The sequence below is a fragment of the Pteronotus mesoamericanus genome, unplaced genomic scaffold, assembly GCF_021234165.1.
Source record: "Pteronotus mesoamericanus isolate MK-2021 breed Mesoamerican mustached bat unplaced genomic scaffold, CSHL_Meso_final contig_182, whole genome shotgun sequence".
Classification (NCBI taxonomy): Eukaryota; Metazoa; Chordata; class Mammalia; order Chiroptera; family Mormoopidae; genus Pteronotus; species Pteronotus mesoamericanus.
The window spans coordinates 4,718,148-4,746,064 of NW_026555078.1; the positions used below are offsets into that span (position 1 = coordinate 4,718,148).

Sequence of the window (27,917 nt, forward strand, 5' to 3'; positions counted from 1 at the left end):
ATTGTCATCAGTTTGGCTCAAATAAATTCTTATAAGACTTTTTCTTAGGCTGGGCATTCTTTCCTTGACAGCTATAAAAAAATTATAAAAATATCGGGTGAGACAACTGATAAATGTAGCCCTAGATCTTGCCCTTGAGGTTCTTGAGCAGAATTGCACTTACTCCCTCACATTAATTCCTTTCAATTCAACTTACTGTTCTCTACCACATGGCATTTTATGTGTTTTATTTTTCTCTCCAGTTCCCTGTGAGTTAATGAAACCGGAAAAGCCAATGTTTGTGCTGCCTGTCACCTACCAGACCCAATAAGCAGAGACAGGGATTGAATTTTTATGGGCACTTTATTCAGATGGCCAGCAATCTGAGAAGGCTGTGGGTTTGTGCTCTTACAGACCATTTTAAACTCTATTTTAAAATGGCCCTTTTTATAAGGAGAACCAAGTATAGGTAAGGGGTTTGGAATTCAGGGAAAAGTTAATTAGATTAAAAAAAACAACAACCCTGCAGCATTCTCGCCTTGGGCAGTGGTCTTTAGCTGTGCCCCCAGACGTTGGTCTTTATCTGTGCCCTGGGCAGTCGGCATCTCACCCTGGCATACAATGGCTCAGATACCATCTTGATTGCTTCAGACCGCCTGAGGCACACAGGTGGAACTGCTTACAGTCCCCTGGAGTCAAGGTGGGTTATATCTTCAGTTCCTGAAACAATAGCTTTTTACATACACTGATTACTAAGCTTATTAGCCATTACCTGAAACCAAAATTTTTCCAACATTTGAAACCCGCCCCCCATCAATAAGGCCAAACATTTGAGAAACAGCATTGCATAATGATTAAAAGCACGGATTCTGAAACTAGACTGCCTGGGTCAAAGTTCTGGCCCTGCCACTTCAGAGGTATGTGACCTTCAAGAAAAAAATGAACCTTGCTGACATAACTCCCTGTTGCCCTATCTGTAAAGCCAGGATGACAATAACAGTCTTGCCACAGTAACAGTGCCTAGCTGTCGTAGGGCTGTCACGAGGATTAAGTGCGTCACCTGAAACACTGGCGAATCTTTAAGGATGCCAAAACGCAGGTCCCACACAGACCACTGAACTCACAATAATGTCTGGGTGATTAGGTCATGGACAGCAGTGTATTTTTGGTTTCCCTAAGTTATCCCAGTGTGTGAAAAAGTTTAGAAACCAATAGTTTAAAGTATTCTCCGAGCTGGTTTTAATCCTTTAGCGGACATTTCTGGAATTACTAAATCTCTGGTTCTCCTAAACCCCCCAACTTTTGACGCTAGTTTATACGGGACCCTCCTAGCTCCCCGGGCCGCTGGGCACTTAAGCCCCGGCTGTTGCACCCTGGGACTGGTAGTCGCATAAATTCACTGGCCGCCTCCCCACCTCCCATTGGCTTTCGCGGACGCCCCTCCCCGAAGCTTCACCAATCAGCGTGGCGCAGTCGGCTCTCTAAAGGGTAGACGTAGGGCACAGTACCGCAATCACTGCAGGGCGGATTCCGGGAGGTGCTACGTCTGAGGCTGCGCGTCGCTAGGGGTTCCCACGGTCTTGCCGTCGCAGTCGCCGCCGCCGCCGTGGTCACCCGCCGCAGGTAACGTCCGGGGCCAGGGCTGCGCGTCTGCTGCGGAGACTTTTGGATTCACGACCGGGATTTTCAGTTCTACGGGCCCTTTCTGGGTAGTCGTTTCTCACCCCGCGAAAGAAAATCTCGGGAAAAGAGGAATCCTTAGGGAAAACCCGTGACCTCCTCAGCCCACCATCTGGTGATGATGACGGTGGTGGGCTCTCGGTAGCGCGTGCTCTGGCTGGAGGCCTAGGCTCCACCTCCGAGAGCAAGGTGGAACAGGCGCGAGGGGAGGGGGCATTTACTGAGGTCCGACAACCGGGGAAGGCCGGGCAGGGTCTGAGGCTTGGTTTCGAGCTTTACAAACCAGGAACAGTTCAGGCTGTTGGTACTTTCAGTGCGGAGTATTGCATCCTTTGCTAGCCAGTTCTGGGTCGGAGCCTCAGGGGAAGGGCTGTTACGGAGAACAACAAAAATGCCCAAAGTTTTGTAGAAACATTCCTTCCGAGAAGTCAGGGAAGCCCTAGTTCTCAGAGGCCTGAGCTCGGTGGGAATTAGAGGGTGATATACATCAATCACAGAAGTGAAAGTTAGCTGGATTTGGTCCCCTGCCCCTATCAGAGTTGAGATTACACCGGCATGTGTTATTCCATGGGAAGAATTGTAGAATCTGGGGGCTGGAAGAAGGAACTTTGTGTCAGGTGCTTTGCGTTATAGATGAAAGTAAATGCCCAGGGTTTGAGACTTGCCTTGTGGTATGTAGTCAGTGGAGTAGTCCAACTTTCTTTACGGTTGGGCTGCCTTAGTTAGCAAACATTTATTGAGCCTTAGTAAACTTCTGGAGCTGGGATTGTCTCTCAAAGGGGAGAGGCAGTGCACAGGGAACTCCCAGTGTTACAGGGGGCAGCACTGACCCTACTGGAAGTGACAGAACTTTGCAGAGAAGGGGATACTTGTCTGGAGTTGAGGGGTGAGCAGGAGCTACTGAGATAAAGGAGGAGGAGGATGTTTCGCCTGGAAAACAGCATGGCGAAGGCATGGAAAGAGCTCCGATTTTGGAAGTGGAGGCCTGGAGCCTGGGGCAAGGGATTTCCTGTGGGTGGTGGATTTCATGAGCTTTGAGAATAGAGAGGTATGTCTTGCAGGGCCTCTGGTGCTGCTGTGAGCGATTTTGATTTTGTCCTGGAAGCTGAATTGAGTAAATGAGTATCTTAGATACTCTGTCGTGTAGAAAAGTATTGGACAGGGAGCAGCCACACTAGGGAGCTCCTTGGCACTAATTCCCATGAGAATTGCTGAGGGTTTTAAAGGGAGTTGCAGTGAGAAGGGACAGGAGACAAGGAACTGTGAACTGGTACAGAGGTAGGATGCACCAGAGCCAGTATTGTTGAGTAAAAACAATACTGAAGAGAACTCTGTCCCTTCAATTTTGAAACCCATTGCTGTTGAGGAAATGTCCAGCATTTTTTTTTTAACTGCAGAAGTTGCTTTGTAGTTCATAATTGAAGCCCAGTTTGCCATGGGAAAATGGTCACATGTATCAAAGGTGTTGAAATCGGTATGATTAAACATGTAAGACTCTTGTAACCCAGGGAATGCAAATTAGACCCATAATTAGATTACTTTATATCCCATCAGATTAGAAATAAAGTTTGAAGAAGGGCAAGATGGCGGAAACTAAAGAGGGTGTTTTGCAGCCGGTGGGACCCTCCACTTCCCCAGTTTCATTCAGTTTCATGCGCACGGCTGCCCAAAGACAGCTGGGAGACCCGGGAGACAGCCTGGGTGAGGCTCCGCAGGAGAAGGATTTCTTAATGACCGTGGAAGGGAGGAAGTTGCAGAGGGTTAATCCCTCAGAAGCCCCCAAGGATCTCATCATCCCTTTGATACAGAGCAGCCCTCGAAGGCAGCCATCCACCCAGGCGCCTGGCCCATCCACAGCTACTGAGACCGTCGTGGGTGGGCTGCTGTCCCAGGCTGTGAAGGAGATCATTGAAGAATCCAAGAAGTCTTTGGAGGAGAAAGAGAATGCGGGTGTCGACCCCACGCTGGCTATCCCCGTGCTCCAGAAGAGATGCGCCCCCAGTGAGGAAGGGACAGACAGTGAAGCCCACACTGAGACAGCACCCAAGGAGGCCGATTACGAGGCAGTCCCTGTGGAGGCCTACGGGCTGGCCATGTTGCGGGGCATGGGCTGGAAACCCGGCCAGGGCATCGGCCGCACCTTCAGTCAAGTGGTGAAGCCCCGTGTTAACATGCTGAGGCCCAAAGGGTTAGGGCTGGGTGCCAATTTGACTGAGATCTGGGCCCAGGCCTCCCCCCGCCCCTCCCGCCCAGCGAAGCCAGGTGAGGAGCAAGAGAAGGAAAAGGAAGACCAGCCTCAAGGACTGGTACCTGGAGGGGCGGTGGTGGTTCTTTCTGGCCCTTACCGAGGCCTCTATGGGAAGGTGGAAGGCCTCGATCCTGAAAACGTTCGGGCCATGGTTCGTTTGGCCATCGGGAGCCGCTTGGTGACTGTTAGTGAGTACAGCCTACAGCCTGTCTCCCAGCAGGAATTTGATAAGAACTGGGATCTCAGCCAGGTGAGCAAAACTTCTCCAGGGCAACAGAACAGAACAGCCTCATTGGGGGAGGCCCTCCAGGGTCAGGACCTCCCCACCTGGTGGGGAGCGGGAGAGAGGAAGAGGAAACACCTTCCAGACCAACAAGAGGAGCCCGCGTCCAAGCATGAGAAAGCAGCCTCCAGGAGTCAGCATTGGCTGCACAGGGACCTGCATGTGCGGTTTGTGGACAAACTGTGCAAGGGTGGCCAGTATTATAACACCAAGGTGACCATCGAAGATGTCCTCAGTCCAGATACTTGTGTATGTCGGACAGATGATGGCGAGGTCCTGGAAGGAGTCAGGGAAGACATGCTGGAGACACTCGTCCCCAAGGTCCAGGGCACCCGGGTGATGGTGGTGCTGGGGCCACAGGCTGGAAGCGTGGGCCGTCTGCTGGGCTGGGACAGAGAGCAGAGCCAGGCTGTGGTTCACCTCCAGAGAGAGAATCAGCTCATGGAGCTTCACTATGACGCTGTCTGCGAGTACCTGGGCCCCCACGACCCAGACGAAGGCTGACCCGTGGACCCGCCCCATTCCCCAGGCTGCACCAGCTCTGTGCAGTGTGAAAAGCCCGCCTTTGTGAAGGTGGGGAGGTCGTTCTGTGCTGTGTTTGCAGTGCAGCCCCTGGAAGGGACAGAGCACAAGATGCCTGTTAGCAGTTAATGCAGAATAAAAACGATTTCAAATTTAAAAAAAATGATAAATTTGATATTATCAAGAGATGATAGGTATTTGAGGAAAGGATTCACTTCTAGCGGAAGTGTACCTAAGAACACTAGCAGGCAGCATAATGGGTATTTCTTAAGACGCAGTGGTTCCACTTCTAGAAAGTATCCTGGACAGACATTTGTATACAAGGAGAGGAATATTAGGATGTTTATTGCAACATAGTTTATAATGATAAAAAGACTGAAACAACCTAAATGGCCATTAGTAGAGGACTATATATGAAGTGGATGTTTTTTAAATGTAAATTGATTGAGAGGAAATGCTAACTTACCTAAGTGGTTACCTTGTGGTGTGGGGAGAATGGGAGAGGAAATGGGGGAAAATTTCATCTGTTATGTTTTGTTTTATGGGGAGACAACAGACTTAAAACATATTAATAGTTGATGACCTGAGTGATAAATAACAGGTGCTTTGTGTTACATTTTGTACATTCTGTAGTTTGTTATCTACCCTTTAATTTCTTGAAACATAAATTGGAATAAAATGTAACTTAACTAACACCTAGCTATAAAAGTTATTTGGGGAGAAGACTACAAACTACATTGATACCAGACTTCAAAATAGTCATTTGGGTAAAGAAATTCAAGTGCGAGATAAGCAGAGAAAATAAAGATATGGAAAAACCATTAACCACTGGCCAATTTTACTTTGCTATATTTCTGAATTCTTCTAACCATTAGATTTAAAAATGAATTTTTGACTGTCTATTTTGAAATATGATTAGTTGGTTATACCTTTTGTAATGTTAAAACATTTTTTTAAATAAAAGGTGAAGTCGACATCCGATGAGTCCCTATTGCCATGTAAAGTAGCATATTTATTAATAGGGGGATTTCGGGTGGACATCTTTGGAGTGGGGTGTCATTCTGCCTACCACAGGATGGACTCTTGTTTAAAGAAGTATGGATATAGAGGAACTAAAGGATGTCAGGAGAAAAAAAGGTAAAGTCATCACTCTATACAGGTATAAAAATGAACTAGTGCTCTAGATTATATATTTAACTCATTAATGAATTAATTAATGAAGAAACTTAGTGAGGTGTTACAACCAGTTCACAGGAGACTCCAAAGTACAGACATATTTGAATGTTTTTAGACAAGAATTATTTGCATTGTTTTTATCCATAGTTTACAGAACTGTAAAAAAATTCCCATAGAATTTTTAGATATTAGATGCCCTGAAAGGACAGCCTCTAATCTCGGATCTAATTTGCCAATGAATCAGGAATTTTTCCTATAGGAAAAAAATAGATTATTCCTGAACAAAATACGTTCTTCCTTTGAGGACTGAGATAAGATCTGGTTGGATTTTAATCCTGCTTTTTAAACAGGAAATCAAAGGACTTGGGAACGGAATATTCTCTCAATAACTCAGCCCTGCCTTCTCATTTCACAGATGGGCAGCTGTGGCCCAGAGAGGCTGTCGTGTCTTCCCGAGTTGGTAGCCGTGCATCCCGAGTGAAAGGGAAACTGCACTAGACACTGGTTACAAATAGCAAGAGGGGTTTTTACTGTGTCAGCTATTTCAGTAGCGGGGAGAGACTGGTATAGAATGGAGCTTAACTCTGAATACAGCAAGGACGCCTGGGACTTGGGGGCAGGGTAAGAGGGTCAGAGGTTGGGAGATGACTAAGCGGAGATTGACTGAATATCAGAGGTAGGGGATTCTTGCTGAAACTGGGCACGGCAGGCCAAAGCTTACCTCCGTAAGAGGGCTCAGAGGAGCTTGACTCAGGTTGGGTCGAGGAGGAGGTCCTTGTCACGTGTCCTTGCTTCTCTCGCATGTTGTCAACCAGGCGCCACTTGGATGATGATTCTGTTGTCACCTGCTGGAGAGCAGAGAGTTGGATCAAAGACCTTCAGCTTTAGAAGGCTCTTTTCAGACGTCCTTGCCTAACTTGGCTTTGATGGTTCGCTGTTTCTAACCCAGAGCCGGTAGCAAATCAAATCTGGCAGTGAGGTTACAGCCCGTGGTGGTTAAGGTGTGGGCATTGGTGTCAGACCTGGGTTTGACTCTGCTATAGAGATGATCATGTGACTGTGGCCTTATTTCTTACATTGTTGGTGATAATTTACTTCGAATGGACACTCTGCCCCAAACCTCCCAAATGGATTAACCTCATTCGATGGTACACTCCTTTAGGTAAGCAGAACTCTTGAGTGGAATCACTGACCTAGTGTTGCCTGGCATCCTGAGAGGGTCACAGGACCAAGTGGAATCAGCAGAGGATTCGTCATTGGATGCTGGTGAAATTCTTTCATAAAGGCTTCTCCATTGACCTTGACTGGGGATCAGCTTCTCTTTCATTGCACAAGAGTGCCTTAGCCTAGTAGGGTGGCAAAGAGGAACGTGGGTGTCCTGCTGGAGGAAGCGCAGGGCCTGCTCTGTGATTGGGCCCCACGTGTGGGGTGTAGTGTCCCCATCTGTGGTTACAGGGCCTCCCAGACGTTCACATAAACAACTCTTTTATGACAAACGAGATGATGCAGTGGAACAAAGCAGTCTTTGGAGTCAGACCTGTGTCACTTACCAGCAGTGCCGCGTTCCAGTAAGCGTCTCTGCCTCTGAGCCTTAGTTTTCTCAAATGTCTGAAGGAGTGAGGAGAGCAGCGCGGCTGCGGTGAGGCGGGTGCGGCGCGGCTCACACGCTGCGCAGCTCCTGGCAGGTGGCTCCAGGTATCCCACTCTCCCACCCGGTGCTTGGGGAGACTTGCTCCCCTTCTCTGGTTAGAGAGTCAACTGTCTGTCATTCCGCCCCCCTCCGCCCCCCCCCGCAAACGTTTAGCAAGACTAAACAGGTATCCTCCAAAGGTGTGCCCTGGTGCATTGAGATCTGCCTTACTGTTTGCTTTTGAAGGCTCCACGGTACACCTTTGTAAGCACGTACTATAACGATTTCCCATGCTCATTAATGTTGCTTCCAGTGTTTTGCTTTTACAAAGGGGTGGGCTCCTTTACCTCCTTGAAACCGTCCCGTTTTGAAAACGATACCTTGCACTCCTACGAGGAGCCTTACGTTTGCCCCCAGCTCAGCCTGGCAAGCTGTATGTTTCCCTTGTCTATCTCTTCCCACTCGAATGTCAGCTCCGTGAAGGGTTTTGTTCATCTGGCCCCCTCTTTGGCGCCTGTAGGCTCCTGGTGGGTGCTCAGGCCCTGTCTGTTGGATGGTGGATGGGTGGACTGAAAAACAGCGGTCCCAGAGGGCTAATTCAGCAGGGATCGTGTCTTTTTCTTCATGAACTTCTCACTTCGCTAAAAGGAGAATAATAGGCGTGCTGCAAGATTACTTATGACTTTGTCAAGAATGTTACTGATCAGGAGGGAATTCCCGTCTGAGGTTGGCTGCTTTGAGACGGGTTCATTGTTGAGGGTAATGGAATGATTATACTACTTTCGTACCTCTTTACCCCAGGTCCCCATGGGTCTTTCAAAATAGTACCCGTATTTTTTAAGTGGCACTTGCTAGTGTCATACTGTGAGGTTTTAGCTTCCCATTATGTTCAGGGAACCGCACTGTTTATAAGAAAAAACAAAATGATAGAAGAGAACCATCACCAAATGTTAACTATAAAAATATCACTATATTTTTGTAAGGCACTTATATTTATAAGGCACTTCCCTCACAGAGGAGTAACTTGCTAGCATTTTAGTAGAAGAGTGAAAGATACACTTGAATTTCTAAAATTAACCCGGCGGTGCCTTTTTAGTAGCTGCTGTGTTGTTTGCTGATTGAGGCTGTTAAGCTGCTAGTGGTCGTTCTATTGTTCATAGGCCAACCACTTGAGCCTAGTATTTTATTTATTCTTTTTGTCCCTAAATATGAAGGGACGAGGTATGCCTCCAGAGGAATGAAGCTCTTTGGGATTAAGTCACATGGACCAAGCACAGAAGAGACTGCTGTGCAAACCTGGGAGCCCATTTAATGATTGTCCAGGACAGATGATAAACCCAGCCTGGCTGTACCTGCCGCGTGGCAGAGGGCACTTGCTCGCTCCCTAGGGCGGAACGAGAGCCCGCTCGCTTTGTTGCACCATTGCCATGTCCATGGGCGCACACGCTGTCTGGCTGCTGTTGTGATACAGTGGGAGAGTTGAATAGCCGTGACAAGTGACGGCATGACCTGCAGAGCTGGAAATACCGACTGTCCAGCCTTTTATAGAAAAAGTTTGCCAGTTCCTAGCCTGGGGGAGGCTTCTCAGGGAGGCGTAGTTGTGGCCAGCAACTAAGGATAAGCTCAAAATGGAAGAGCTGCTGGGTGGGTCACCTCAGTAGTCACCGTTACACATCCCGGTGGGGGCTACTGCCCCCTCTCTGGGGACAGGGGTGCTTTTGCTCCTTGGCTGTCTCTTGCTTGACCTCACAGACTCTTCTGTTCTGAGCCCCTACATCTCAAAGACTGTTTTCCCTCTTATCTCAGACTGGCAGGCAGGGCTTCTCTCACAAGAAGGCTTGTTTTTTTTTAGAAGTGCATCTTCAGGTCACAGGACAGGGTCTGATGTGAGTAATGAATGGTGGCCGAGACTCAGCCTTAGTCTTGCCTTTGGTGCTTTAAAACATCATTTCAAGTTTTGACAGTGGAGTATAAAATTGGGCGTGTGCTTCACTAAGAATAGCATTGAAATGCAGAATCATGTAGCAGGAAGGACAGACCAGGAATTCAGAAGGCATGGCTGGTCTCTGGCCAGAGCAGAGTCTCCAGGGATTTGGCAAGTTTCTGTAAAACAAGCGTCAAAATATTGCCCTGCCTTCTGTACAGGATACATGTAAGTACGTTTAAGTGTTATACAAAGATACTAATTTGGGCAGCCAGTGTTTAACTCTTGCTTATCCACTTAGCTTGCTCACTAATTAATAAATTGTCATTCAGTGTTTATAACAAGCATGTATTGAATCTTGACACACTTTATTATATAAGTAATATATATTAATTGTAGTAAAAAAAGACATATGAAAAAGAAGATCATCTTTAATTCCACCTACTCCCCAGTAACAACTACTGTTACATTTTTATGTCTGCCTTCCACATTTTTCTCTGCATATATTACATGTTTTTTCTTTCTTGTAAAAAGTTCATAGTATGTGGTAGACATTTTTTTAAAATTGATTTCAGAGAGAGGAAAGGAGGGAGGAAGGGAGAAACAGCAACTTGTTGTTCCACTTATTTATGCATTCATTAGTTGATTCTTGTATGTGCCCTGACCTGGGATTGAACGCGCAGCCTTGACATACCACGATGACGCTCTAACCAACTGAGCTACCTGGCCAGATAGACATTTTTCTAATGCAGTGAATTTTATTGATGAATTTTATCTGCTGCATACCAAGTTGTGACAAAATCTTTAAAGGATGCTCAAAGAGCTTCCTGGATATCCTTTGGTATTTACTCAGAACCTTAATTTGAATTGAAGGGTGGGTGGGAAGGGCAGTCCCCTTCTCCACCTGGGCGAAGGGGCAGCAGAGCTAAAAATAAAATTCTGCCTGGTCTGACAGAATTTTTATCCTCAGCATGTCCTGTCTGATGGCTAAATGGTCTTACCATTTGACCCGTTTACTGTGATACTTTCTTAGGGCCCAATAATAGTCTGTTCTTACTGTTCCTTTTTTGCTCAACTCCGCCTTTTCCTTCCCAGGTGTCTGCGTGGAATGCACACAATGATTTGGGAAGCAGCCTTGTTGCTCAGCTTGACGCTGGGAACTGCTGCTGTGCCCGTGGACGATCCTGAGGACGGAGGCAAACACTGGGTGGTCATTGTCGCAGGCTCAAATGGCTGGTTTAATTATAGGCACCAGGTAAGAAAATGACTAATGTCTTTTTTATGGCCCTGGCATTCTGTAAACAATCCTGGACGTCATTCATAGACCAGAACTTTTGAAGAGCCATTTACTCTCCGTTCAGGCTGGTGAAAGTGTGTGTGTTGGCAAGATTGTGGAGAAATGGGAACCCTCGTGTTGCTGGGGGGATTATAAAACGGTACTTTTATTTTGGAAAGCAGTTTGGCGGTTCCTCAAAATGGTCCGTCAGACTCACATTAGCCTCACCCAAGGTTTTCGACCTTGGAACGGTCACGTGTCGGGCCAGGTTGTTCTTTGGGGGCTGTCCCACACATTTTAGGATGCCGAGCAGCATCCCAGACCTCTACTTGCTAGATACCGGGAGCATCAACCCACTCACCACCTATCCCACTTTTGCAACCAATAGTATCTCCGGCTTTTATCAAATATCCCTAGTTGAGACTCACTTGTCCACACCTTCCTTGTGTAGATGAGGAAACTGAGACTGAAGGAGAGGAAGTGGCTTGCCCGAGGCCACACACAAGTTGAGGTGCAGCCGCAACTGAAGACACGGGCCCTGGTCAAAGCCCTCGAAGCCTCTTCACCCTCCATGCCTCTGCCTGGCTGCCCTCCCTTCACAGCCTGCTCCCCAGCTTCCCTGGCATTTCCCCCAAGCCAGCCCAGAATAAATTAAAGGAGAGTCCACATCAGTAAATACATTAAAAGTGCAGCCACTTTGGGGCGCAGTCCAGCAGCTCCTCAAAAGGTTAAACAGGGTTACCATGTGGCCCAGCGATTCCGCTGCTAGTATACACCCAGGAAAGGGAACACATCTTCTCACAAAAACTGGTACTTGAGTGATCATAGCAGTGCTATTTGTTACAGCCAAAAAGTGGGAACAGTCCAAGTGTCCATCATCTGATGATAAATGAAATGTAGTGCATCCATCCAAGGCGATATTATTAGTCTAAAAAGAAAAAAAGGAAGTACTGATATCTCAACATGTATGAACCTTAAAGATACTGTGCTAAATAAAAAAAGCCAGTTGCAAAAGACCACATACTGTAGGACTCCATGTACAGGCCATATGAAATGCCCAGAAGAGGGAAATCTATAGAGACAGAATGCTGGTTAGCAGTTGCCAAGGTCTGGGTGGAGGGAGAATGGCTATGGGGTCTCTTTTTGGGATGATGAAAATATTCTGGAATTAGGGGTAAGGGCTGTGTACTTCGTGAGTATACGAGAAACCACAGGGTTGTATATTTTAAAAAGCTGACATTTATGGTATATGAGTTATTGCCCAATAACTCTGTAATTTAAAAAGTCATTTCATCTTTTAATCCTCAGAAACAGGATGTATAGACTATCACAGTATGTGCTGGACTATCTTCTAAGAGCCTTTTACCCAGCTAACTCATTCAATCCCTGTAGTGGGTTATAGGCAATAGTTCCAGTCCTTATTCCCCTTTACGAGTGAGCGGACTGAGGCCTAGAAAGGGTCGGCACTTTGGCCCGCGTGGGTCCGCTGGCAGGTGGCCGAGCCTGGGGTCCAGCCCGGGCCGCTGAGCTCTGGAGCGGCGCTGCCCAGCAGGACGCCATGTGTGTCACGGTAGATTTTCTAGTAGCTACATTCTTCAAAAGTAAAAACAAAGTGAAATTTATCTTATTTAGTTCACTATATCCAACCATTATCATTTCACTTGTAATCCGTATAAAAAGTTGATAATAAGACACTACACGTTTTTTATTTTGTACTAAGTCATTGAAGTCCAGTGTGTGTTTACATTCACGGCGCATTCAGTTCAGACTGGCCACCTTTACAATGCTCATCGCCATGTGTGGCCGGTGGCTGTTGTTCCGGACAGCGCAGGCCTGTCCTGTGTCCTGGTGGCTGTCCAGTGTCACCTGTGGGCTTCCCTCCCAGGGTGTCGGTTTTCCTATCTGTTAGGTAGGGGTTGTTTAGATAAACCCCCACGAGCTCTAAAATGGATGATTATTGAGTGACTTATTTCTTCAGTGGTTTTTGTATGTCAGCTGAATAGGAAACTTGGCTTGATTAAAAACTTGTTGCCACAGCAAAATGACCCCTTTTCCTTGTAAGGCTTAACAGCAGGCCTGACCCACTTCCAGAGGAGCAACCTGAGCAGCACCCGCTTGCTGGCAGGCCTCCCCTCCCCCTCTGGCCACCCACGAGAAAGACTTGATACACTTGATACAGCTCACTGAGCATCTGCAGGCTGATCAGCAGCCACCCTGGTTTTTATACAACCAACTATAAAAAACACTGGTCAAATGTCATTAAATATAGGTATCCAATTACCCTTTGCCCCCAGAAAATTCTCTTTTCCCCTCTTAAGTGTTGCTAGTTTCCCCGGGTAAACTAGCTTGGAAACAGAAGGAAGGGGGGCAGGCAGAAGCAGCAGCCCCAGGCTGAGCGCCTCTGTGAAGGAGAGGATGTCTGGCCGTGGGGCGGGGCAGAGGGGAAGCTCTTGTGCTGAATCATCGCTGCCTCCACGCAGATCCCTGCTGGCCTGGTTCTGTTTGCAGCCAGCTGCTGACATTTGCTTTCTTGACTCTGGAGGCCAATCGCTAAAAGCATTTGAGAGAACTTTCCCTGTGGAACCTATACAGACTTTTAAACTAACGTTTTTCCAGAAACTTCCATTTCCCTCGGGTTAATGCAGCACTCGTCATCACAAATTTCTTTCGTGAGGGGGTGGTTAGTGCACCAGGCCCAATTAAATCAGCGCTTCTCTGTTGCCTTGTGGTGGTTGTTTAAACCGTGTTTGGTCTCGGCTGCATTGGATTTCTCAGTTTCTCAGTTTTGGCCGGGATTTGTGGATGACAGAAAGCCGTGTGGTCTGAGGCGGTGCTGGTGGGACATTCTGAGTGGGGAGGGCAAGGCCTGGGGACGGAGATTCTAGCAACGGTGAGGGTGGCAGCCAGGCCACGGGGAGTGGGGGGGAGAGGGAGAGGTCCCGGAGAGCAGGCAGTGCGTGGTGACAGCTGTCCGGTCTGTCCCCCGGCAAGCTCATGAAGGGAAAGAGGTCACCAGGGGAGGAATGGGGCAGGGGATGGGGTTCTTTCAGGACAGAGAGGTTTGCCCACATAGAGAGGGAATAGCTAAGGCCTGGGTAGGGCAGCGGGGGTGGGTGTTGAAGCAGGTTGCGGGTGAAGTTCATTGTCATCAGGAGGATTTTGAGGCTCTCGAGTTTGGAGGGGAGGCAGGTGGGAGCCAGGCGTTAGCCAGGAGAAAGGGGGTTGGCGGAGAGGTTTGACGTCATTGCTGGGCAGTGGGGCTCGGACGGAGACAGTTGATGGTGGTGTATTGGCAGGAGGGCAGAGCAGCCGCGAGAACGCTGACCCCACCCCGCTCTGCGGTCCGGAGTTGGTGGTTGTACTGGAGAGAAAGGGGCCCGCCGCCTCCTCCAGGAAGGCTATGGGGAGCATGTGTGTCCTGGGGCCCGAAGTGGCAGGCCGGTAGGTTTCAGCTGAGGCAGAAAGGGAGGGAGAGGTCTTGAACTTGTACTTGTATGTGTGGGAAGAGAAAGGAAGAGACGTGCTGGTGGATGGTTAAGTGGCAGCGTCATCCTGTTCTTAAAAGACCACCTTTCATTCTGTGTATTTTAAAAATGTGTGCCATTACCACTTTTTAAAAAAACAGCTTCACTGAGGCCTAAGTGTACATGTCATACAGTTCACTTATGATAATGGATAGTTGAGTGATTTTTAGTAAATTCGTACAGTGATGCAGGCATTACCACAGTCCGGTTCTAGGACATCATTCTGCAAAGTTCCCTTGTGCCCATTTGCAATCGGTTTCTCCCGGGCCCCTTGTAACCATGGGTCTGCTCTCTGTCTCGTGTTGCTTTCTCTGGAAACTGCCTATGAATGAAATCAGACAATATGTGGTCTTTAGTGTCTGGCTTCTTTCACTTAGCACAGCAATTTTCAGCCTTTTTCATCTCATGGCACACATAAACTAATCACTAAAATTCTGTGGTGCACCAAAAATAGATAGTTTCTGCTCATCTGAAAAAAAAATTGATATAATTTTGACTCATTCACACTGAACTGCTATTGTTGTGTCGGCTGTTGTTATTTTTTTATTTGACAATCTAAAGGAAAAGAGGTTGGTGTCCCCGACTAAATAGTCAGGTATTGCATATTTTAAAAACTCCCGAAGCACACTGGCTGAAAATCGCTGACTTAGCATATGTTTTTGAAGTTAATCCATGTGGTTGCAAAGTATCACTACTATATTTAAAAAACGAAAGGCACTTTTAAAGAGAGGTCCCAGTGGGAGAGATGAGGATAGGGGGCAGAGCAAGACTGAGTTAGGGGAGTGCAGTTGGTACAGGAGGGCTGTCCTTGTACAGGCCAGAGGCGGCACAGGACCGTGAAAGAATGTGGGCTTTGGGCCTGCAGACCTCAGGTGGCATTCCTGCTCTCCACTCACCTGGTCCCCCGACAAAGCCTGACCTGGGCCTCGCCTGCCGGCACTCAGCATGTGGCAGGAAGTGCCGTTCCCCAGACACCTGCTGGATGAGTGGACCACAAGAGCCCCTTCTCAGCTCCTTCCTGGCTCGAAAGGGGACTGACCCCTCCTTCACAGTGCGTGAGACCAGAGCATGCCCAGGGGATGAAGCGGACGGCCGGCCTGAGGCAGCAGGAGCACTGGCCTGCTGCAGGAAATCACGGGAAGCATTAGTAAGCCCGTCAGAACTAACGCAGGCCCGGAAACATGCCCAGCCTCTCCAGTCTCTGTTCAGTAGTCCTGAGGGCAAAGCCTTGCTCAATGCCCTCCTCTCAGATGTTACCTCACTTGGCCCTTCTGTTTTTAAGAGGAAAAATTCAGATAGATCAGATATGTTCCAGGAAAGTGAGTCAAGTAGCCTTCAACACCACTTCCGAATTATTTGACTTGGGTTAACCCTACTTTTATTTCTTTTGAGTGCCAGTAAACACTCCACCCTCCATCCTCCAGCGGGGTTTGCTCCCTGCCAGGATCCCCCTTTGGGTGTGCCGCTCATGTGGTTAGTTGGCCTGAGCTCTGATGTGGTCTGAAGCCCACCACGGGGTCCCCTTGGGCGGGTTCCATTGCAGATCAATGTCAGACACCACCCGTACCTGGCCTTGGCCTGTCTGTCTGGAACTGCCGTGCAGTTTGCTGTTGGTGGCTGCCTCCGCTGGGCCTGGCTGTGCATGGGTCGTCTACCTTCCTAAGTGATCTTCACTCAAAGCTTCTATCTTCCTGCCAGGGTTATCTTATTGAGGTACAAGAGTTCTTTGCATATTCTGGATACAAGTCCTCTTAGATAATGTTTTGTAAATATTCTCATACTCTCTTGCTTGTCATTTCATTTTCTTAGTGGTGTCTTTTGAAGTACTAAAATTTTAAATTTTGATGATGTTCAATTTCTCATCTTTTTTCTTTTATAGACCATGCTTTTGGTGCCATATCTGTAACTTCTTTGCAGTTATAACTACAGGTTCCAAAGATTTTCCGTTATCTCCCAGAAGTTTTGTTTTAGCCCTTACATCTACGTCTGCGATCCATTCTGGATTAACTTTTGAGTGAAATGAGGGCCTAAGTTCATCTTTTTTGCATGTGGATATCCAAATTGTCCCAGCACCATTTATTGAAAGACTCTTTTCCCCAGAATGATTTTGAAATCAGAAAGCGAAAGTCCTCCAACTTTGTTCCTTTTTTACAAAATTTGTCCAGTCTAGGTCTTTTGCAATTTTATATAAGTTTTAGGATCATCCTGTCAATTTCTGCAGAAGCCTGCTGAGCGTTTAAAAAAATTTTAATAGTCTCAAGTCTCTGATCTCTGATGTCTCTCTGAGCTGTCTCTCTGTTTAGCTAGGTCTTCTTTCATTTCTTTCAGCAGTATTTTATAATCTTCAGTGTGGAAGTCTTGCATTTCTTTTGTTAGACTTATTCCTAAGTTTTTGTTTTTGTTTTTGAATGAACCTGCTTTCTGACAGTAATAAATAATAGGATGAGTTGGTGGCTGTGTCTGCTCCCTGCCCCTGTCATCATAAGCGCAGGTTTGACAAAATACTGATTTTCTCTCAAAGGCCCTTGTTACCTGTAGATGTGGTGGGGGTGGGGGGGGGGGGTGTAGTCCACATATACATTAAGTGCCTGAAGAATAAGAGGTTGGGTAATGGGTAGGGGGAGATTTTTTAAAAATTAGTGCAAAAATATAAATGTATATGTTGTAAAATGATTCAAAGACCTGACCAAAAGGGAGTGGTTCCCAGCATGCCTTCTGTGAGAAAGGACGTGGTGCTCATTAGAACTCGGGGACTGGCCTCCTTCCAGGCGAAATCTGACACTCCCGGAACTCATTTCCCCCAGGCTGATGCGTGCCACGCCTACCAGATTGTCCACCGCAATGGGATTCCTGACGAGCAGATCGTTGTGATGATGTACGATGACATTGCCAACGCCGAAGAGTAAGTACGGGGTGCTTTCTCTCGTGGCAAAGAACTTCAGGGCATTTTTAAAAAAATCTGTAAGGACTCATGGAACCCTTAGATCAGTGGCCTAACATTAGGGTACAAGCAGACTTGCAGGTGAAATTTCACAGGGCTGCTTCATGTAGCACTTCGGGTGTAACTCGGGGGCGCCCTGGCGGACACGGGCAGTGGGCGCTGAAGAGGGTGTGGGTTTGGTGCTTTGGAAGCACTGAAAGTGCCAGAAGTCCCGTCGCAGCCTGGAGAACTCGTTGTTGGGTTCTGCAGTGTGTGTTGCGCACCTCCAAGCAGGTGGGCAGCATGGGGGGGGACCCCTCTGCAGCCTGCACGTCGAAGGCTCGTTTGGAGGTTGGATCCCGCCACTCTTTTCATACCTGTTTACTTTTGTTATTTGTTGGGTCTGATCTTACAAATAGTTTTCTCATGCCTGTTTACCTGATTTCTGGAGATCTGGAACGGCAAGTGTGGGTACGAACCTTGCCCCGTGCGTGCCTCCCCAGCTCCTGGGTCACCCTGCCATGCGTGGCCCCCATGAAGGCTCCTGCCCTTTGCTGAGGTCATGGGACAGCTCATTACCTATTCAGAGCTTCAACGCCTAAACTCTTATATTACAGTCTTGCCGTCCGTCCTGTCTTTTTCTACAAGTGGTTTTGCTCGGACAGGTCTCTGTGAGATCTGGCCCCCAGGAAGCCGGGTGGTTTCCAGCAGGAGACTGGGCTCACCTGGGCTTTGGTCCCTGTCCTGAGTGTTAGAACTCGGTCTCGCTCCTCCTGCCAAGAACCTGACTTGTGGGATGACTGAGATCCCCAGGCTGCTGAGACCCCGGACACTTGGCGACTGACTGTGTGGGGGAGGAGCAGCACTTTGACAAACACGGTCGATTACTGTCCTTGTGCATAACGGGGCCGTAGCTGGAAGAGACAGGTTTCAGACACATGTCAGATGTGGGGCTTCAGTTGTGTCCTTTGATTTTTCAGCAACCCCACGCCCGGAGTCGTGATCAACCGGCCCAACGGCACGGACGTGTACGAGGGGGTCCTGAAGGACTACACCGGGGAGGTGAGGCAGCGGGCGGGGCCCGCGCCCCGGGCTTTGCTCTTTTTGGTGATGATTTTTCCATGTTTTGGATATTTCTAGCATCAAAACCCCACTAGACTGCTTTCTGGTCAGTGTTTCATGTTTGTGTTAGGATTTGTGCTTGGGGAGTAATTTTTGAGAGTTTTGATAGAAAGCAGAGGGGAAAAAAGTGAGAAATAAGCTGTAGTCTACCAGGCTGTGGTTTCCAGTCTTAGAGGTTCAGCCTGAGAACACACGTGCTCTGGCCGCACCTGGCTCTCTGGGGGCATTGCCCTTCATCTGGTGGCAGCTCATCTGTGCTGTGTTCTGAAAACCCATCCTCTCAGAACCGCCCTGTGCAGAGCATCTTCGGATTTTGCCAAGAGAGGGTGTTTTTGTTCATCATCATTATATCACTTCTGAATTATTAAATCTTTTTGAATTATTTTATCTTTATAGAGCCCACTAAGGCTCTATAAATTGACACTTTGTTAAAAAAAAAACTATGATGACTTCAGTCTTGTAGTTTCATAGTTTATTTTTCTTAATATCAGAGGGATCTATTAGGAACTAATATTCCTGGTGATAAACGTTTCTCTGAAGCTTAGCAGTTCTTTCAGTTTCAGTTTTCTCTTTTAAATTCAAGCACAGTTAAATTGAGTACATCATACATGTAATATAGATGATCCCATTTTTATGAAATTATTTCTATAGTTATATAGAGTGGGGCAAAAGTATCCTTACAGTTGCTTGTATAACCTACTTTTGCCCCACCCTGTATAAGGCAGTGTCTGGAATCTAAGTGGTACAATTCCTGGTGACTTTATTTTCTTTTGTTCTTTTCTGTATTGCTATGTTTTTTACTGAGCGGGGATCAACTTAGGAAATTGCCTTTAAGGACAGCGAATGTTCTCGAGAGTCAGCCTTTTAGGTAGCCAGCTGGATTGGGGGGGACAGGCCCAGCGCCGACGTTCCTGCTGCCTCTTCGCTGTCTCCCGGAGGGTGTATGCTTTTCCTCTGCCGCTTGTCCTGATTCCAGCATCTTCAGGTTTCTCCATGTGGACTTCCTTATGGTCAAGAAGGAATGGCAGGCTCGCCGAGTGCCATCACGGACAAGATGCTATTTGACAAGAGGTGGGGCACGTGCCCCAGACACATCGGCCTTGTCTTGGGTCCCTCTTGGTTCCAAAGGTTTCGCCCTTCAGCCTCGGGCCTCGGAGCTGTGTGGGCACGTCCTGGCCCGGGCCTGCCGCAGGCGCTGCCGGCGCTCTGACTGGGAATGCCCGTCTGATTTTGACTCCCGATTCTTTGCAGGACGTCACACCGCAGAATTTCCTTGCTGTGTTGAGAGGTGATGCGGAAGCAGTGAAGGGCAGAGGATCCGGAAAGGTCTTGAAGAGGTAATGTCCGCTCGCTGCACACCGTCCCGCTTCCCTGAGTGAGCTGGCAGCCAGAGCGGAGCTGTCCTTGGCCCCAGGCTTGTTTCCCGGGAGAAGCGGCAGAGCTGGGCTTGGTCCTGGCCCGAGAAGGGCCGCACTGGGCGGGTGGCTTCTTTTGGCAGAGCCCATCCATCTACCACATTAACCCTAGGATCCAGGATCCCTCCTTATTCCTAATGAACTGTCCCCACCATGGATACATGCCGCCTTTTGTCTCCCGGGGACCCTGGTGCTGGCCCGCTGCACTTCCTGCCAGCGGCGAAGCCCCACAGCCAGTCAGGTCGCAGGGCTTGGCCTGCGCGACCCCTGCACTCTGACCGCCGCCCCCGCAGCGGGAAGGAGCGGGGCGGGGGGACCTGCACCAGTGTGTGACCCGCCGGCTGCAGGCCAGAGAGGGCTTCTTGCTTAGAGTCTTTTCTGTGGCATTTTTATATGACATCAGGGTCCTGAATAGCAGGCCTTCAGGGAGTGTCAGGTCCTTGGCGAATGGGGCTGTTGCTCCCACGCCAAGGGGAGACCTGGAGACAGGTCAGCTCGTGTGAGGCGGAGCAGAGGCGGACATCTGTGCGGGCCATCTCTGGGACGTGCCTTGTGGCTCAGAGTCCATTTTATTCCTGGGTGGGAGCCTGGAATCCTCAAATTTCTTGGTTTTTGGGTAAGGGCAACTTTTCAGAGACATAGAAATAGAAACAGAAACAGGAAACGGCCGACTCTGACTCGCGTCCGCCTTCTCCCTGGCAGTGGCCCCCGGGATCACGTGTTCGTTTACTTCACGGACCACGGAGCTCCGGGAATACTGGCTTTTCCCAACGATGACGTGAGTGTTCCTTAACGTTTCACTTTAAAGCTAGACTGGGAGACAAAACCTTGGTGGGGGCGTTAACCCTGTGTCCTTGTCAGGATGGTGCATGGGGACGCATTTAGCAGCAGGCAGTCTCTCCAGGGCCCCTCTTCCGTCCAGCCTTCCCTCAGTTCTCTTCCTGTCCCAGCATCAGTGGCGGTCTCGGGACTTGGGAGCGCCGCACTAGGCACAGTAACAGGACACTGTCTCTGAGTGCTCTGGACAGACGAAGGGGTGAGGAAGCATGTGCTCCGGCCCTTTTTAAATACATGAATGAGACCCTTGAGATGACATTCCAGGGTAATGCTCTTCACTCCGAACATTTCCAGGGATTGATTGAAAGCATCATTAGGACTTTATTGTGGGTTACCCAGCACATGGTTTCTCTCGAGGTCTTGATCTGAATGTCAGTGTTCTTACCTTTTAGCTTCATGTGAAGGACCTGAATGAGACCATCCGTTACATGTACAAACACAAAAAGTACCAAAAGGTAACGTCAGCGTTCGGGGTGGCTGTACGAGGAGGGCAGCGCAGGCAGAGCCCCCTGTGCCCTCTAACTCGCGGGGCCTGTGTCTTCTGGGAAGGGTGCCTGTCACTCAGCCTGGCTTCCCGGGTTTAACCTTTTCTGATTCTGGGGCTTTAGCCGGTAGATCAGAGTCACTGGGGATCTTATTAGAGCACAGGGTGCGAGTCCCCCCTCCAGAGTTCGACCCCGAGGCCTGGGGGTTCGTCTCTCTGAGTTGGCACTGACGCTGCTGGTGTGGGGACCCTACTTTGAGGACCACTGTTCCTTGGACTGTCACCAGTTTGGGGCAGTTGGGGAGGAACATATCACCCTCTTATCTTCGCTTCGGCCTGCGCTCGCCCCACAGCTCCCCTTACAGAAACCGGGTAGCTCCGGCGTGTACACGGCCGTAATGCGGGAAATCGGCCTGCCGCCCCGTCTCCCCGCGCTGCCGGGGAAACGGTTCTCCTGAGCGTCGTCTGTGGCTCCATTTGCTCCCCCTTGTTCCACCTAATAGATTGTTTATCAGTGATGAATAAATTCGAGTCCTGGTTTGTATGAGCTTCTGTAGCCTCTGGCTGCAGCCCTGCACAGCAGAGCTGTCTCCCAAAGCGAAAGTGAGAGGCCCTTAGGGTCTGCGGGGCCAAAGTGGCATCAGGGAGCGGTCTGCCCAGCCGAGGTGTGAGTGTGCCTGTCTCGTCCACCTCCAGATGGTGTTCTACATCGAGGCCTGTGAGTCTGGGTCCATGATGAGACACCTGCCCAACGACATCAACGGTAGGTGGCAGGAGCGCCGGCCTCTGAGCCAGGCTGCGGGGGCCCATTGCCCAGGGGTGCCATCGGTCACTCTGATTCTGCCAACGCGAAGAACCAAGTGCCCCACATAAGCGGGGACTTGGGCAGCCTGGTACATGGAAGTGGGGAGACGGGGGTAGACAGCTCTGGGTGTCCTCTGCTCCCCGAGGATTAGTGGCCAGAGCAGAAGGAATCTGCATGTGAGTTTCGATTCATGGCGCTCAGCCAGGTTCTGGTAAAGCCCCTTTGGCCCAAAATCAACATTGTCTTTGCACTGGCCTCAGTCCTGTGACAGGGTGCTCGCTGGCTCTGATCTTGGACAGGTGATTTACCTTCATCGACCCTCAGGTATTCCCACCTGTAAAATGGGTATAAAGATAGTACCTATTTGTTTGTTTATCATTTCAGGTGATAACATTTGTCAAGCACGATTCTGAGCCCATGGTAGATAGATAGTAAGTGGTTGCTATTGCGTAGGTTCAGCCCATCTGTTTCTTCATTAATGTTAACTTTCTCCAGAAACTAAATTAGGTACATATTCTTCAGGTTGCCAGAGCTGTTAAAATCTGGCAGCATTGTTCCAGAATAACCTCAGGTCCTAATAAGCATGCGCGCTTGCTTATTGCTATACGGTGTCCATCCGCTGGCTTCTCTTTCTTCCCATGTCATTTCAGTCACGTTATTGTAACCGAATGAACTGTGCCGGGGACCACAGGGCCTCCCCACTCCCTGTGCTGGCTCTGGGGGGCACTCTGACTGCACAAGGAAAGAAGCAAAGGCTCAAGCTGCAAGCGGAGTCCACAACAGGCAGCACAGCCTGGCTAAAAGGTGTCTTCGATTCCTTGCAGTTTACGCAACTACTGCTGCCAATCCAGACGAGTCATCCTACGCCTGTTACTATGACGAGGAGAGGTCCACCTACCTGGGGGACTGGTACAGCGTCAACTGGATGGAAGACTCGGATGTGGTGAGCCCTTCAGGGGGCTGGCTGTCCAGTGGGGGCTTAGCCTGCAGGCTCTGATGGCTGAAGGACTTGACTGCTTCCCTTTTTGCAGGAGGACTTGACCAAAGAGACTCTTCACAAGCAGTACCAGCTGGTGAAATCCCACACCAACACCAGCCACGTCATGCAGTACGGAAACAAGGTGAGTAGGGGGGCCCCGCACTCTGGTTCAGTCCCCCCAGCCCTGCCGGCTCGCCCAGGGTGTGTGTGCCCTGGCGAAGAGTGGCTGGGTCTGCGTGAGAACTGTCCAGGGCCGGGATGGCTCTGCTGCTCATGGCCACTCCATCCTGGGACCCTGTTTGCACTTGGGATTTGGACCTTGCTAGCTTCAAACTCGTGAAGTCTCAGACTTTGGGCAAGCTACACAACCTCTCTGACTCCGTTTCCTCTGTGGTCAGAGCCCTCATGCACGAGGTCATAAGGGGCATGAAAGAAGGCTGTGCCTCAAAAACACTAAACACAGGCCAGAAGCTGCTCCAACGTCTGTAGCATGGCCCCACAGAACCCTACACCTTGGATCATCCGGGTCCTGCCTCCCTCTGCAAGTAGCAGGGTGCTACCTTCATGCTTTGGCTGTAAATTAGAGACTTTTTTCCCTTCCATGTCCAGAAAGGACCTACGTAGTTGAATAGGCACATTCATCAGGGTTCTCTGGGCAAGGTTGCAGCAGGTGGCTGAAGGCTTGGGTCTTAGGTGACCCCTCTGTGGCTTCAGCTCTGCCTGTCACGAGGGACAGGTGGTAAGCATGGAGGGTGAGCACAGCCCAGGGTCGCCACTGGCTGAAATGACTGATCGACCCTCTGCATGACGTGGAGGAGCGGTTGCCTTTCACGTATGAAAGAGCGGCGTCCTCTGCAGTTCCGCCGCAGAGGACGCCAGGCGTTGCTGGAGTCCCTCGCTGGTGGAGTTCAGGTGCTTGGACATATTGCCTTGCCCCCTGCTGGCACTGTTTTCAGGCTGAGACTGTGGCCTAAAGCCACGTGGAGCGAACTGTGAGCCTCCAGGACCCAGGGTGCGGCTGGCACATCTGCTCTTCCCATTCCAATGGGCTGTTTGCTCGCTCTCTCCCCTCCCTGCAGTCGATCTCTACCATGAAGCTGATGCAGTTTCAGGGGATGAAACACAAAGCCAGTTCTCCTGTCTCGCTGCCTCCAGTCCAGCACCTTGACCTCACTCCAAGCCCTGAGGTGCCCCTCATGATCATGAAAAGGAAGCTGATGTCCACCAATGATCTGCAGGAGTCCAGGCGTCTGATCGAGGCGATCCACAGGCACCTGGAGGTCAGTCTTGGGACAGGTGCCGCTCTGGCCTCGCGAGCACTGTCTCTGCCGCCAGAACGCGACCCAGGGTTGCGCAGAGCCAGGAGCTAGAACTCCGGGCTCCCCCCTCCTCCTGCCACAAAGAGTTTGTGGGGAAGGACACTGGCCTTTGTTTCTACATAAGCAGAAACCCGTGAGCAGAAGAGTGGTTGTCTGTCTTCTTCATTGGTAAACTGGCCTTGACCTCTGTGGTAGCAAAGCATCCGTCTCCTGCACCCTCCCGAGAGGCCATGCATATGGGCATTTTTAGTTTTTGTTTTCTTTTATACCTAGTTGCTTAGAGAACATTTTTATATTGCTGGTTAGTGAGTTATTAGCTAGTCCTATGTTTTTTCTTTAAAGTCCAGTCTTCAAAAAATTTCTACCACCTTAGGAAACCCTAGTCAGGGCCTAAAATTCTTCTTAAAAAGCTTGGGCTGGCCTTTATGATCTCTGAGTTTGTTTGCTGAAGCTCCTCGGTTGGTTTGGAACTGACAGGATGACTTCTCGCACCTGCAGTGGGAGCCACCGGGAGGCGCTGTGCGCCCTGCGTCGATTGGCTGTCGCTCCCAGCATGGCCGGGGCTGTGCGCTGAGTGTGGCCTGAGTTCTCTGGGAAAGATAAAAGTCTGTTTTAAATTCATATATAGGGTGGGGTAAAAGCAGGTTTACAGTTGTGAGTACTTGAAACAGTGTTCCCTCTTGTATTGTTATTTATTAATTATTGTAGTACTTTGCATAGGAACAACCATAAACCTACTTTTCCACACCCTGTAGCCAATAATCCTGACAGTTGGTCTTTCATACTATTGGGCCTTATTAATCAGGACATATTTTTTGTTGGTGCCACAGTGTAATACAGCCATTCCCATACTTTCCTAGTCTTAGACCTATTTACACCCTAAAATTATTCATCCCAAAGAGCTAATGTTTGAAAATATTAACTCATTTAGAAATGACAATAATAAACCCATTCTGTGTTAATGTATATTTTATGAAAAATAACTTTCTGAAAACCAGTTTGGGTAAGAAGAGTGACAATCACTTGGACATTTTTACGAATCCCCTTTCTGCTCAGCGCAGTAGAAGACAGCTGGGTCCTTGGACCTGCTTCTGCGTTCACTCTGCTGGGCTCTTCTGGCTGAAGGACATGAGGAAAACCTGGCCGCACACAGCTGTATCGCTGGAAAAGGGGGGCTCGTACGGAGCCCCACGAGGCCGAGGGCTCCCCCGCGGTTCCGGGCCTCACGCGGTGAGGGCCGCTGGTCCGACATGCAGCGGGCACAGTCTTTGTGGCTCTCAGGCTTGGGGGTGGGGTGGCCAGAGGCCTGGATTATAAACTTTGGTTAATGAAGCAGCAGCTTCCTCTGCATGATGTTGGTTTCCTTCCTCTGTGAAGAAAATAGTATCCTCATTTGTGTCTTTCTGTGGGGCCATTCGATGGGTTCTGGAATGGACAAAGGTGCAACGATCAGTTTGGGGCACAGTTTCTGTGCCCCCCCTTTCCTCAGAGTGGGCCACGCGGGCTGGCTCTTCAGGTATGTGGGTGTCGCTCTCCCCGCCACGCCAGGAGATCCCTGAAAGACATGACACCTCAAAAGGCTTCCAGCCGTCACAGGCGCCCGCGTCACGCCGTCTGCCCTCTGCAGGACGGGTCTGTGGGCGGCTGTTTGGACGTACGGGGGCAGGGGGCTGCGTGGAGAGAGGCTCCTTTGGGTAGGGTGCATTCTGAAAAGATGCGTTCCTCCACAGAGCAGGAATGTCATCGAGAAGTCGGTGCGGAAGATCGTGTACTTGGTCACGGGGTCCGATGACGAGGCGGAGAGGCTCCTGTCCGCAAGAGCCCCGCTCACGGCGCTCGGCTGCTACAAGGACGCCGCGACGCACTTCCGCACACACTGCTTCAACTGGCACTCCTCCACGGTGAGCCGGCGGGCCCGCCCTCCTCCTCAACCCAAAGCTCGGTTAATACTGTCCACTGGGAACCATCGGGTGCACTCGCCTGTGGGAGGTTCCACCCAGGCTAAGGAGCCACACGCTCATTCAGAGGCCTTTCACAGGGATGAGAGGAAGGAGGTTGTCCCAACTCACTGACCATAAACCCTGGCCCTTGCCCCCTTCATTGTCCCTGTGGATAGGAGCTGACCAGCCTCAGACGACTCAGCCCTCCTCCTCTTCACACTTCTGCTGTCCCTGCCCCGCCCCTCCGCCACCCTGCCCTGCTCCCTTCGGGGTCTGTCCTGCCTCCTCCCTGAGACTGACTGTGGAGGTCAGGCCCTGGCCTGTGGAGGACGAGGAGGCACCATGGTTTTGTAGGCTCTAGGATGTCAGGCTTGGGCGGTCCCTAAAACGCCTTCTCTCGGGTCAGCACTGTGCGATGCTTGGGTGCCTCCAGGGAAGGGGTCAGCCAACGGCGGCCCACGGCGCAAAGCACCCCCAGCTGTTTGGGTCATAACCTGCTATGATCCATTTTGGCATTCACTTACCATCCGTCTCCCTTATCAGTGCGCACGCCCAGAATGAGGTTCCCAGAAGCAAAAGACAGAGGACCAGGCCAGGTGCTAGGTGCCAGCGGGGAGCGGAGCCACAAGGGTGACCCCTAACCTGGGTCTGACTCTCGGAGGCCTCCCAGCCCAAGCGCATGTTGTGTGTTGGGGGCAGATGGTTCATGAACCTGACCGGAGTATCAAAAGGTGGGGAGGGATCCATGACCCAAAGAGGTCAAGAATCACTGTGCAAGATGCTGCACCTCTGCAGCCACAGAGGTGGGACATGCCCAAGTTAAAGTCGACTGTCTGGTGGAATGATGACGTTTGGTTGTGTCTTGTCTGTGTTCTTCCAGTACGAGTACGCTCTGCGACACCTGTATGTGCTGGTCAACCTCTGCGAGGAGCCCTATCCGATTGACAGGTGAGTCAGCACGGGGCAGCCGCGGGGTCTGTCTGCGGGCAGAAAGGGCAGCACTGCTCTCCGTGTGGCCGGGGGGCGGTTGGCTTCCCCGACCACCGCTCACTGTGGAGGGATTGGAACTAGCTGCATTCTCAGCGCTAATTGTGATGGGGGTCTGTCGTAAGTGCCTGCCTGTTCCCTGTTGGGTAACGTCTGTCTCCGTTATGGTACGCCAACCCTTCCTGTTTCTTGCAGAATAAAATCATCGATGGACCAGGTGTGCCTTGGTTACTACTGAAGAGCCTCCTTCCTGCTGCTTTTCCAAGTGTGAACACTGTCCCTGGGAATGTGTGCAAATCCAAGGGGATGGAGCAAGGGAGCGGCCTGGGCTGCACTCCAGGCTTTGCCCAGAGGCCTTTGCTCGCCTTTCTCTACCTCCCAGGTCTCCTGCAGGCCCTGAAAAACTACAGACTCAGCTATGGGAAGCTCTGTGCTGAGAAAGATCTCTTTGCTTTTGAAGAAACTTTTTTGCCCATTTGTTTTCAGGAGCAGGAAGTTCGGTTGGGCCTCTGTAGCCAGTGAAAGAATCCCTCCCTGCACTGGGAAATTGGAAGCTGGAGCCTGTTAAGTCTTCAAAATGATTTTATTGAAGGGCTATCGAAGCCCCAAGTGGAAAGCCCGTTTTAGAAAATAATGTTTTGATTGCTTTTATGTTTTATTCCTCAATAGGGAGCAAGTTTTAAAAAAATAAAGATTGTAACTGAACCCATGTATTACTTTCGGGCCACAGACTGTGTGGCTTCTGCCTCTGGCCTCCGCTCCCCTCCCCGCCGCCCTGCAGCCGCTCCTCTGCCCTCCCTGGGTCCTCAGCCTCCCGTGCCTTTGCGTCCTGCACACCCTCCTGCCCTGCAGTGCCTTGCCCTCCAT

General features: G+C 49.9%; 2 protein-coding genes across 2 annotated transcripts; both read left to right on the plus strand.

Annotated features, from left to right (window-relative positions):
• Positions 1-1,492: 1,492 nt before the first annotated feature.
• LGMN (legumain) lies at positions 1,493-27,426 on the plus strand. Its single transcript, XM_054567114.1, has 14 exons — positions 1,493-1,602; positions 10,538-10,697; positions 17,047-17,144; positions 18,143-18,224; positions 19,536-19,621; positions 20,402-20,477; positions 20,929-20,991; positions 21,717-21,783; positions 22,650-22,768; positions 22,857-22,946; positions 23,884-24,084; positions 25,854-26,024; positions 26,944-27,011; positions 27,246-27,426. The coding sequence occupies exons 2-14, from the start codon at positions 10,551-10,553 to the stop codon at positions 27,286-27,288; spliced, it is 1,311 nt and encodes a 436-aa protein (XP_054423089.1). The 5' UTR covers positions 1,493-1,602; positions 10,538-10,550; the 3' UTR covers positions 27,289-27,426.
• Positions 1,621-5,836, plus strand: LOC129065817 (G-patch domain and KOW motifs-containing protein-like). Its single transcript, XM_054567113.1, has one exon. It carries the CDS (start codon positions 3,243-3,245, stop codon positions 4,692-4,694), a length of 1,452 nt encoding a protein of 483 aa, XP_054423088.1. The 5' UTR covers positions 1,621-3,242; the 3' UTR covers positions 4,695-5,836.
• Positions 27,427-27,917: the final 491 nt, after the last annotated feature.